The sequence below is a fragment of the Oryzias latipes genome, chromosome 22, assembly GCF_053564925.1.
Source record: "Oryzias latipes strain Hd-rR chromosome 22, Olatipes_Hd-rR_3.1".
Classification (NCBI taxonomy): Eukaryota; Metazoa; Chordata; class Actinopteri; order Beloniformes; family Adrianichthyidae; genus Oryzias; species Oryzias latipes.
The window spans coordinates 3,242,977-3,254,526 of record NC_136258.1 but is presented as its reverse complement, the minus strand read 5'-3'; the positions used below and the strand labels follow the sequence as shown (position 1 = coordinate 3,254,526).

Sequence of the window (11,550 nt, the reverse complement as noted above, 5' to 3'; positions counted from 1 at the left end):
TCCATGCAGGTTAGGGCAGAACCATAGTACAATGATAACATGGAGGCTACAACGGAAAGCACTAAACTAAAAAATGACCCTATAGCATTTTTCCGTACAAAGAATAACCAAAAAACTCAAAACAGTCACTGAGTTTCAAATACATAGCAACAATAATGAAACAAGAACAAAGGTTGAAAATGTCGATTGTGTCACATCCTCTTCTACTTCCTCTTCCGGTCAGAGAACAACAGCGCAGATCTTTACTGCGTCTTGATTGGCTGGCTGAACATCACAAGGCTCCTGATTGGCTGGATATTTGCCGCTTCTTGGCTTCTATTTTGAACATAAATACGAGCAGCTGCAACCTTCCTGGAAGCACCGAGAGCCCCCGACGCGGAACTTTGCCCGTCCCCTGTCCGAGGCAGAGCGTAGTAATGCGGCTTTAGCAGCTTAAAAAGGCTCCAGCTCCTTACGGCTTCCCCGAATCGTAGCCAGCCGGTGCTTCGGAGCGGATATTTCGACATGTTTTCTTAAATCGCGGCTAACTGGCTGGTTACCTCCGGGTTAGCGCATTATATCATCTTCCTGCCCAGATTGTCTTTTTCGACGGAAACTTCGAATAAACAAATCATTGGATCATCGGCCGCAGGACCAGAAATACCAAAATGGAGCCCAATTTCGGCAGCACCAGTCCGGTTAACACTCTTTTCAAAAGCAGGCCCGATGGGATCCCCGGGCTTTCCGCGCTCTCCTTGCCCGACTTCAGTGCAAAGAACGCGCACTGCAGGAACCTGTTCTCCCCCGGACCCACCGCGGTTCTCTCTCCGGTCACAAATCTGGCTTTGGACATGAACAACTTAGTCGTACTCGGAAGGTACCATTTTAAATTAAATGGGGGAATATTTGATTGCATTTGTTAACTTATACTTGTTTATTATTTGTATATATGCATATTGGAAGAATGAATTCAGCTTAGCGCGGGTTCTACTTCAGAAAGGGGGTCTCTTAACCCCCGTTTGTCTAAATGTCTTGGTTTCAGCAGCCAGTGTGAAACCCCGAAGAGGAGCAAGCCTCCGCTCCTCCAGAAGGTGCCATCCTTTGCCTCAGACACCTCCTCTGATGCAGGTATCCCCAGACTCAGCCCCCCTGCTCAGGCTTCTGTCTTCTGCATTCGAACATATCTAGTTCGGTTCCAGCTGCTCTAATTTTCAGTCTGATCTGCCCTCTTAGGCCTCGGCCTGGACCCCCCCAGCCCCATGGATGCTGAAGTGGAGGACTCGTAAGTTGTCCTGACCTCTATTCTAATGATTTTGGTGTTGGGGAGGGAGGGAGGGAAATGTGCTTGGTTCAGTCTGGAAGGGGGTCAGATGGAGCTTTAGACTGATGGGTGTTTGGGGGACGCCCACCCCACCGGGGAGCGTGCTGTTATCTCAGTCGACCAGCGTGCCCTCAGCCCTGTGTCAGGGAGGGGCCACACCTCTGGGTGGCTTCTCGGTTTCTCTACAGCGGTGATGGTGGGGGTGCACACCCTTCCTCCTCCACAAACAGCTGTTTTTTTGCCCCTCATGGGAGATGTGCCCTAGGTCTGACTTCAGTGAGGGAGGGGGGTTGGAATGCTTAATGTAGCAGAAAAGAAACCCCCGCGTCACCGCTATAGAAACCAGCGTGGCCCCTCAAAATGCCCCCCCACCCCCCAAAAAGCCTGCTTTCAGACAAAGGGGCTCCTGCAGCAAAGGACACAGCAGATCCATGTAACCCTCCCTTGTTTAGCATACAGGTGGGCACTTCTCCAACCCGGGAAAGTAGCCCCCCCCACACACACACCGCTCCTCTGCCCCCCTCCCCAGTTCATAAGCAGATGTGTTTGTGCTGCAGGTTTGAAAAGGCCGTGGAGAAGTGCAGCAGAGTCGTCAACAAGTGAGTGTCTTCCTGTTTCCTGCTGCTTCTCTGACGGTTTTGGGTTTGACGCTTTGGTTTTTGCTGAGTGTTTCACCGTCGTTAAACGGACCATCTTTGTCTCACTGCTGATATTTTAGCGTGACTGTTTCTCTCCCGTCTGCAGGAAGATGCCGATCCGCAGAATCAACTCCCTTCCAGTGAGTTTTCTCGTTGGCTCATGCATATTTTACATTTCACATCTCTAGAGAGGGGAAAACTGCCACCGAAGACGAAGCAAATTCACCAGAAATGAATCCATTTTTAGTGTCATTCGAATTTGGTTGTGAAGTGAGCCGGGAAGCTCCTCCCAGTTCCTCCTGGATGACTCTCTTTTCCTTCTCAGCTGTCTCTCCTGGGCTTCAGTCCAGCCATGAAAGGACAAGACACCGACTCTGATCGCTATGGAATATTTGGCCAACCCCCCCCTGAAGTCGGCAGTTCCTCCGGTCACAATAAAGAGAACATTCCAGAGGTCAGGTTCCTGATGTTTCTGTTGCCGTGGGCAACGTTTAGATTTCTGTGTTGTTCTAGAAGACCTTCCTCACCTTTTGGTGTTGGTTCAAAAAAACACTTTTCTGTTTTTTTAGGAGAGCTTTGCCTTCAAAAAACCAAAGCCTGTGTCTCGGAGTCGCTTACGCTCTTTCAACGACGCCACAAAAGACGCCTTTGCCCTCCGCCCAAACTCCGCCCCGGCCCTCATGGTGCGATGCTGGAAAAAGCATCAGCGGTTCCTGCAGTTAGGCTCTGGTTTTTAATTCTTTTTTTTAATGTCTTTCCAGCTGTCTTCACCTCCTGCCGCCCAGCAGCTTCACTTCCATGACTCCAGCCCCTTCCTTAGGCGCTCCTCCCTCACCTCGTCACTGGGCGACTATGAAGACGACGGGTTTCTGGAAGTTCTCGACGACGACGTGGAGGTGAGTCTCTCTGGAGAAGAGAAAAAAAAAGGCATTCAGGAAAAGATCCATGAAAGCGACGGAACTACAATCTTTTTCTGCAGACGGATGCTGCCATGCCGAAGGGAATGGCGAGTTTGCTGACCGCCCCTCTGGTGGCCGACAGCCCGGGAGAGGCCTCGGTGAGTCCGCTCGGCTCCACGTTTGGCGTTCGGTTTCCACACGCACGCTTCAACACGTTCCAAAATCCTCCTTCATTCAGCCTTTAATCCGGTGCCGACCACGGAACCTGTTCCGCTCGCCCTCCATGCCCAGCCCGGCGTCTCGACCCGCTGCGAAGCGGCCCGACTGTCCCGTGGACGAGAACACGCCGGTGAGGGTGAAGAGACGGCGCAGCCTGGCGGGCACACAGGTCACGCTCCTGGAGCAAGACCCAGAATCTCCGAGATCGGTGAGAGTCCCCGGAGAGGGTGTCAACCGTTTGCACAATTCGAGCTGATTCTGATCCGGAGGGAAAACGGCTTTTCATATCGGCGTGCGCCGATATGAAAAGCCGTTTTCCCTCCGGGTCAGAATCAGTGGATTCATGTTGTTCACAAACCCTTGAAGAGCTGCTGCATGTGACAGAGCGTCATCCACCTCATGCTCCTCTTTGATTTCCTCCAACCTTGGCATCTTTTTTTACCAACATCTTCTTCACTGCTGCTCATCTCCATCTGCTTCCCTGCATTTATCTCCAGAACATCAACCATGATCTGTTCTCTCTCTGATCCTCTCCATTCTTAGCACTCCTGGAGAAAAACCTCAGCACCTTCATCTCTGCTGCCTCCCCCTCTGCCTCCGCCTCTCTAGATGTTCCTCCACCGGCTCTCTCTGCTCTCACTTTCTATCTTCTCTGTCACAGTCTCAAAGTTCCTACTCTGCGTTCACAACAAAGGCAATTCCCGCGTCTGGGATGTCCAAGTCATTGTAGTAGCTAAATACAGATAGCAAATAGCTGAGCTCATGTGTTGGCGACTCTATCGGTGAGTGGAATCCAAAACCAAAATGGAGGGGAATCTTTTTGTTCTACTCCTGAACTTTAGATTTTTCTTATTTACAGTACAGACCATTGCCATTCATTTGAATGAGAAGGTTTGTCCAAACTTTTGGTCTGTACTGTTTACAGGAATTAGAATAACAATTTCATTTGTATTTTAGTTTTTCCCTCCTCGGGACAGCCACTCATCACACTAGGTTACAGGAAGAGGGAAGTACCGCTAAAAGCGTCCATCATTCAGACGCCGCTCCCACAGTACATGGTGAAGCTCACCGTACCGGGAGAATCTGAATGACCTCATGAACCCAAACATGGAGACGTGTTTACCTGTAGTGCTCTGAAACCTCATCTCACCATCCTTGTCTTCCATGTATTGTCAATCAAATGTCTAGTCGATGCTTGAGGCTGAAGCTTGTAACAGTAGCTCCTCCCCTCATGGGGAGGGAGCGTCAAGTTTATAACCACATGTTTGGACTAGCTTCCAGCGGGGAATTCCACGCACCAATTGCATTCAACGTCAACGTAGCCTCTCGCCTTTCCCCCAATCGTGGTCCAGTATCCCCCCTGTAGTCCAGTGGCGGTCTTGGTTAACCCGGGCCACGACTGAGCCAGAATTCTGCATTTACCAGGAGTTACGCTAAACGTTATCCCCTCAGATTTTCTTCAGTAAAATGTGTTTGTTCTCCCGCTTGTTCTGTGACCATTGAGTCAAACTAGAAGAACCTCTAGTACATTCGTAGAGGTTCTGCTTCGTCTTCAGGGGGTTGAGATGTGGTGCTTCACATGCTGCTGTCACTCACTGTGTGGTCTCCTGCAGGCTGGCACTTTTCTTCAGAGGTCCAAGTCTTTCTGTCACGCAGAGATAGAGCAGCTGCTGGACAAGGTGGAAAGCCCCAACGATCTGATCGGAGACTTCACCAAGGTACAGCAGAAGCTCCGCCCTTCAGAACGCAGCACCATGACTGCGTTTTCACCAATGCCTTTGTTCTCTCAGCCCTTTGTGCTTCCCACGGTGGAGGGCAAACATCAGGACCTGAAGTACATCACGTCAGACATGGTGAGACGCTCGTCTGTCTTTAACGCCTGGACGATGTGAGGAAAACTTGCGATATTAGTGATCAGTATAACTTGAACAAATAGCAAAACAATCAAAACATCATTTCCATTTCACTGTAACAGTTTAAAATTTATATATTTTATATTCCCTCGTCATAGGAGGCATCAAACATAAGAGCTCAAGCCGATTGTTCAAGAACGTGAAGGTCTCCATCCTATTGGTCATAAAGCATAAAGGGATTTATTTGATTAGTTAAATACTTCAAGCAGCCATAAGATTGTTTTAGCACATTTAAAGTGACCATCGCAACTTTTGTCGTCTTTTGCGATATACTTGCATACAGCTTGATGTTGCGATGGCGATACATTTGCAATTTACTGTGCTGGCCTAATTTTGTCTCTTATCTTTTGTCCAATATCAGCTTTTATATATATATTCTATATAGTTTGGCTGGTTTTAGATATTGGTCACTTTGTTCTGATTTATACTTTTTTTTCTTTCTTTTCTTTCTACATGTTTCATCTTTGTTTTGATGCTTAAAAAACAGTTTGATCCAAAATGTATAGCAGAATTAAAGACTTGGATCATCTGCTGAAAGTGTTGCCAGTGGTCTTTTAGCTCTGATTGGGCTGTTTTCAGCCAAAACCCTGTCGTTTTCTAGAACATAGTTTCTGCAGAGCAGCAGGCGTTCCTCAAAGCGTTGGCCCAGAAGTAAACCTCTGCTTATTTCCCATCATTGTGTTCATCAGCAGCATTCTCTCTGCTCCTGATTCACAATGAACACTCAGAAAAACAGTTTTGACCTTCGTTTCTTTATGCATGTTCTCCATCAGAGAATCGGCTCAAAACCTGTTAAAATCACCAAAAACACATTTTCATCCAAGTCTGTCTTTAAAACGCTCCGCTCTTTTACGGGTTTACGTTTGTCAGACATTTTCCTTTCATGCTTTTGCCGGACATTTTTTCTTTCTAAACTGTTGTTCAGATGTTTTTGTTTTCTGTGATCGCTGCCGCTGGAACAGGACTGTCCTAACAAAGGGGGGCGGGGCTCTCTCTGTAGATGGTGGCGGCACTCAGCGGACACTTCCATGAAGTGGTGGACCAGGTCATCGTCATCGACTGCCGCTACCCCTACGAGTTTGAGGGCGGGCACATTAAGGTGGGCGTGGTTTCTTCTGTGGTTGCTGTTTCTCCTCTTCCGAGCTGATTTGGGGGGGGTCTTCCTCCGTTTAGGGGGCTCTGAACTTTCACCTGGAGAGCCAGGTGGAGGAGTTCCTCCTCAGGACCCCCATCGTCCCCTCCTCTCCAGAGAAACGCGTCGTCGTCGTCTTCCACTGCGAGTTCTCCTCGGAGCGCGGCCCTCGCATGTGTCGCTTCATCAGGGAGCGGGACCGCGCCTTGAACGACTACCCCAAACTCCACTACCCCGAGCTCTACATCCTCAAGGGGGGGTACAAGGACTTCTTCCCCCACTTTCAGGTGAGTGGATTCGCCGTCAGATGTAGGGGAGTGTCGTCCTGAGCTGACGCTGTCCCGGTGTTTAGGCGCAGTGTGAGCCGCAGGCGTACCGGCCCATGCACCACGAGGACTTCAAAGAGGACCTGCGGAGGTTTCGGCTGAAGAGTCGCACTTGGGCCGGCGAGCGCAGCAAGAGGGACATGTACAGCCGCCTAAAGAAGCTGTGACGCCTCCTCGGCCTCGCAGATTCATCCCACCAGCCAGAAATCGCACCAGCAGCTGTTTTTTTATAAACAAATCCCAGCGTTTCCATTTTTAACCCCACGATGTAGCTACTAAACAGCAAACCGGACTTCCCGCCGCTCTGAGGAAGCCGAGGCCGCAGCATGAATTTTTCCAGCTGAACCTGCTACTCTTTTAATACTTTTTTATTTTGGGCCGGTCAGAGCCGGTCTGCAAAGATCCAACATTTCACCGTCCCGCTCATTCATGCACTTAATAAACTCCAGACCCCCCTGTCACCCCCCCAGCACTGAAGATCTGAATGACTTCAGGAGCGTAACCCATCCGATCAGCTTTTTCTGCAGCACAAAGCAGACAAGATGATCCCCCCCCCCCCCCCTCGGGTTTTGAGCCATTTTTATTTTTGGATTTTACTTTCTTTTTCTTTTTTTTTTTTTTTGACAATCTTCCCTCACTCTTTTAAAAATGTCATTCTAATATTCTTGGTGGCCTTGGTATTTTTAACTTTTTGGAGGAGGGGGGAAATAAACATGTAATATGTGGTCGTATGTCATTTGATTTATTGGGGGGAACCCAGTGGGTGGGGTGGCAGTAAAACTGTAAAAGGACACAAAAGTGGCTGTTTGTGTTTTTTACCAGTAGTGATGTGATTTAATGCTGTTCATTAGTGAAATGGAGCTTTTCAGTATTTACAAAAACTGATTTAGAACTGATATTAATACACTCACCGTCCACCTTACAAGGTCCACCTTGCTAGTACTGGGTTGGAGCCCCCCCCCACACACACACACACACACACATTCCAGAGTTGGTCCAGATTGACATGACAGCATCACAGCTCCTGCAGGTTTATCTGCTATAATAATGCATTTTAGTTAAAGCGCCTTTCTTTCCACTCATGGACACTACATTACAGTAAATACAGTAAGTAAGAAAATAAAATCAGCCAACGGATGGAAGGACTATCATAGCAGAAGGGCAGATTTGAAGAGGGGGGGGTTTTGAGTCTGGATTTAAAGATAGGTAATGAGTCAATGACACAGAGGTCCAGGGGGAGAGAGTTCCATAGTTGAGGGGCTGAGTGGGGGGAAGGCTCTGCTCCCCATGATGACCAGTCGGATGGGGGGAACGGATAGCTGCAGGGAAGAAGACTGGACAGAGCGGGGGGGGGGGGGGGGGGGGGGAGTGTAGATATGGAGAAGATCAGAAAGATAAGGTGGGGGCCAGGTGATGGAGAGCTTTGAAGGTGAGAAGTAGAAAAATTGTAAATTTAAAATTGTATTCTGAATTTGAGTGGAGTTTCTGAAGGACGGGAGGATGTGATGAAACGGTGGAGCTCCGGAGACGATGTGAGCGGCTGAATTTGGACCAGTTGGAGTTTATTGGTGTTTTATATATTTATTAATTTTTCAGTTTTAAAACAATACAAACAATTTCAAAACCCAGTCCCCCACCCCCTCCTGCTGTCAGTTGCATACACACCAATATCCATTTAGTAAAGAAAATATAATGTTACAAGTGATAAGCAAAGAGAAACAGGAATATATAAAATCAGTCAGAGTATAGGTGAAATTCCACATATTAAAAAAACAATAAGTAAAGTGCAAATATATCAGCACGTAAAGAAAAGAAAGAAAAAAATAATTATAAAAAGGGGCATCAGTCTGTCACACTTGTAGATGGTAGACTAAAAAAAGTTGAGAAATAGTCTCCATACCTTATAAAATTTATGCTCTGATCGTCTCAGTAGATCTTTTTTCAAGTTTAAGATGGTAAAGCACATCTCGAATCCAATGTGATGAAGTGGGCGGGGCAGCGTCCTTCCACTTAAGAAGAATGAGGCGTCGGACTAGCAAAGTTGAAAAGGTTATGATCCTCTGACCACCTGCAGGCAATGTGGGAGCCCCACTGTTTATTCCAAACAGAAATACAAGTGGGTTTAAAATCAGTTTGACTCCCAAGATGCAGCAAAGTGCCTCACATATATTTCCCCAAAAGCACTGTATTTTGGGGCAAAACCAAAAAGTGTGGATTAGTGTGGCCTCTGATGATTTGCATCTGTTACACAGTGGATCAATTTGTGGGTACATTTGGGCTAATCTGGCTTTACAGAGGTGAGCACGATGCACAACCTTGAACTGGAGTAGACCGTGTTTTGCACACATTGAAGATGAGTTGATATATTTTCCCGATCTGTTTCACTAATGGTCACTAAGATCCTGCTCCCAAGATGTTTTAAGGGTTTGCATCGAGGGAGACTCTATGGCTGAGATCATGCTAAACAATTTAGATATGGAATTCTTCCAAGTGGGATTGAAGATCAAACTATTATCCAAAGTGTTTTGAGGAGGTTTGACAGGGAACACTGTGATGGAGGTCATGACGCAATGACGCACCTACAAGTATCCCACCAGCCAAAAAATGTCGTTGTGTCCTTGGGCAAGACACTTCACCCTCCTTGCCTCCAGTGTGGCTCCACTGGTGTGTGAATGTGCATGTATGATCCCGGTGATGGTCAGAGGGGCCGTAGGCGCGAAATGGCAGCCACGCCTCTGTCAGTCTGCCCCAGGGCAGCTGTGGCTACAACCATAGCTTACCATCACCAAGTATGAATGAGGAGTGAATGAATAATGGACACAATGTAAGTGCTTTGGGTGTCTTGAAAAGCGCAGATAAATCCAATCTATTATTATTATTATTATTATTATCTAAAAAAATCTGAGCTTGGAACATTATATTCATTTATACCAGTTTTTGATCAGAGAATAAGTCGTTAAAGGTCTTCAAACCGTGTCGCCGCCACCTCTGAAATGCAGCATCCAACAATGAAGGTTGGAAACATTTATTGGATGCTATTGGAACTTGGAAACTCATCCCTAAGTAACCAAAATGTTTTCTGAATTGATGGCAGATTTTAATCGAGTTATGTACTACAGGATTATCAATGGTCAGAGGTTTAGCCAGTGGAAGTGTTGCAGCAATGACTGATGGCAACAAACCGGGCCCAGCAGAAAGTTACTCTACGTCCACCCATAGCAGTCCAACATCATTGGAGTAATGTGCTCAGTATGTGTCACAACACAGATTAGCAGCCCAATCATAATAGCGTTGATTTGGAAGTGAGAAACCGCCATGCTGTTTTGTTTTCTGCAGATGTTCCTTGCACAGCCGTGGTTTTTTGCCGTTCCATATAAATGCTGAAATAATAGAGTCAAGTTTTTTAAAGTAGCTATTTGGGATATATGTAGGGATGCTCTGAAATAGATACAGAAATCTAGGTAATACCAGTTGGAGTTTTTTGAGAGTTTCTTTTAGGTAAACCAAAGAGAAGAGCATTATAATGATCAAGGCATGAAGTGACTAGACTATGAACCAAAATGGAAGCAAGAAAATGCAAGCATGCACATCCATGATGCTGATTTCCCATTCCACCACATCCTAGAAGTGATCTACTGGGTTTAGCTGACAGGAGTGGAACCTGGTGTGGTTTTCTGCTGCTGTAGTCCGTCTGCCTCAAGATTGGACGTGTTGTGTGTTTAGAGATTTCAGAGATGGTTCTTTGACTCCTGTTGTCTTTCTATCAGCTGGAACCAGTCTGGTCATTCTCCTCTGACCTCTGGCATCAACAAAGCATTTCTGCCCACAGAACTGCTGCTCACTGGATATTTTCTCTATTTTAGACCATTCTCTGTGTGTAGATTAACAGTTTCTGAAACACTCAGACAGACCGTCTGCCACCAACAACCATTCTGATGCTCAGTTTGAACTGCAGCAGAAATTTGTGTTAGCGAGCTGTTGGACAGCTGTGCCGAATGAAGTGGAAAGTGACTGACAGATTTAATTTTCAAATGTCCTTATTTAATATTAGATACGTTTACTAGACATTCCCTTTCCATATTTAAGCATTGAGCTGATGATTCAGAGAAACTCACAACCTGAAGGACAACCAGGTCATCGTGGGATTCCCAGAGCAGGCTGGAGGGGACCTCAAGGCTACAGGCCGTTTCCTGTGGCGTTCAGGTGATCACCACAACTCAAGCAAAGTGAGCATCACCTTTCAGAGTTCATTCCGTTGGGGAGAAGGCCCGTCATCTCCAAATGTGAGCGCTACAAGCAGAAGGAGGTTGTTTAAAGCCATGGATCGAGGTTTGGCATCAATGATCAAAATGGTGCAGAAGATCCTGTTCCTGCTTTGGAAGAGGCTCCTGAGCAGCGGTGGCTGCTTTTTCCCCACCCTGAGCTCACCGCTTGACTGCTAAAGCCTAACATTAGGGTTTAGTTTGTCTTCAAAACAAGTATATATTATCATGTTCAGTCTAATCCTATGTCCTATGGTTCTACAAAGGAGACACTCAGGCAGATAACGCACAGTGCTTTTGCCCTAGCAGGGTTGTGAGTATGTTGGAACACAACTTGTGTGTTAACACACAAACTGCCAACCAAACCGGCCGTTGATAAGCTTCACTCCCACTCAGTACAGGTATGACAACGTGGAATGTGTGTGGGTTAAGCTCTGGGGCAAAGATGCAGGAAGTTTGAGTCATCTGAATGATCCACAAGCAGATCTGGTTTAAATGCAGGAGCGACACACTCCACTCATTTTATGTAAGAAATATTGCGGAAAAACTCAGTGGATGTCGTGAACCGTCTGTGTTTCACTTTCACGCATTTTCAGGATAGGAGACAAGAGTATTGTGGTGATTGACACACCTCATTGTGTGTTTTCCACATGAGGGTGTCACTGTGTTCAGTGAGACTTACTTATTAGAGCCAAAGCAAAAAAAAATTTCTAAAGAAAAATGCTTCAATGTCATTCAATGTCAACATTCAGTGGGTATAAAAATCAAATTTTTAAGTCAATCCAAGTTCAGCATTCAAACAGTTCTGAACACATGGCGTCGCAGCGCCCCCTGACCATAGCGCCTTGGGGTTGGTAGTAG

At 46.7% G+C, this 11,550-nt stretch overlaps 1 protein-coding gene across 4 annotated transcripts; it reads left to right on the top strand.

Annotated features, from left to right (window-relative positions):
* The first annotated feature begins 237 nt into the window (after positions 1–237).
* On the top strand, positions 238–7,225 carry cdc25b (cell division cycle 25B). Of its 4 annotated transcripts, none has more exons than XM_011490794.4 (15): positions 238–856; positions 1,022–1,107; positions 1,213–1,261; positions 1,858–1,899; positions 2,045–2,078; positions 2,264–2,392; positions 2,508–2,621; positions 2,700–2,834; positions 2,918–2,995; positions 3,076–3,264; positions 4,670–4,774; positions 4,847–4,909; positions 5,970–6,068; positions 6,143–6,388; positions 6,454–7,225. In XM_011490794.4, exons 1-15 carry the CDS (start codon positions 648–650, stop codon positions 6,592–6,594), a joined length of 1,719 nt encoding a protein of 572 aa, XP_011489096.1. In that variant the 5' UTR covers positions 238–647; the 3' UTR covers positions 6,595–7,225. The 4 variants fall into 4 exon arrangements, with proteins under 4 accessions (XP_011489096.1, XP_078796673.1, XP_004082869.1 ...); XM_004082821.5 differs by having other exon boundaries at positions 319–856; positions 1,025–1,107; XM_078940547.1 differs by lacking the exon at positions 2,508–2,621 and having other exon boundaries at positions 285–856.
* The last annotated feature ends 4,325 nt before the right edge of the window (positions 7,226–11,550 follow it).

Coding starts and splice junctions, on each gene's coding strand:
- cdc25b (XM_011490794.4), top strand. CDS start 648: ATGGAGCCCAATTTCGGCAGCACCAGTCCGGTTAACACTCTTTTCAAA. Junction 2,835..2,917: donor TTCTCGACGACGACGTGGAG/GTGAGTCTCTCT, acceptor CTTTTTCTGCAG/ACGGATGCTGCCATGCCGAA. Junction 2,996..3,075: donor ACAGCCCGGGAGAGGCCTCG/GTGAGTCCGCTC, acceptor TCCTTCATTCAG/CCTTTAATCCGGTGCCGACC.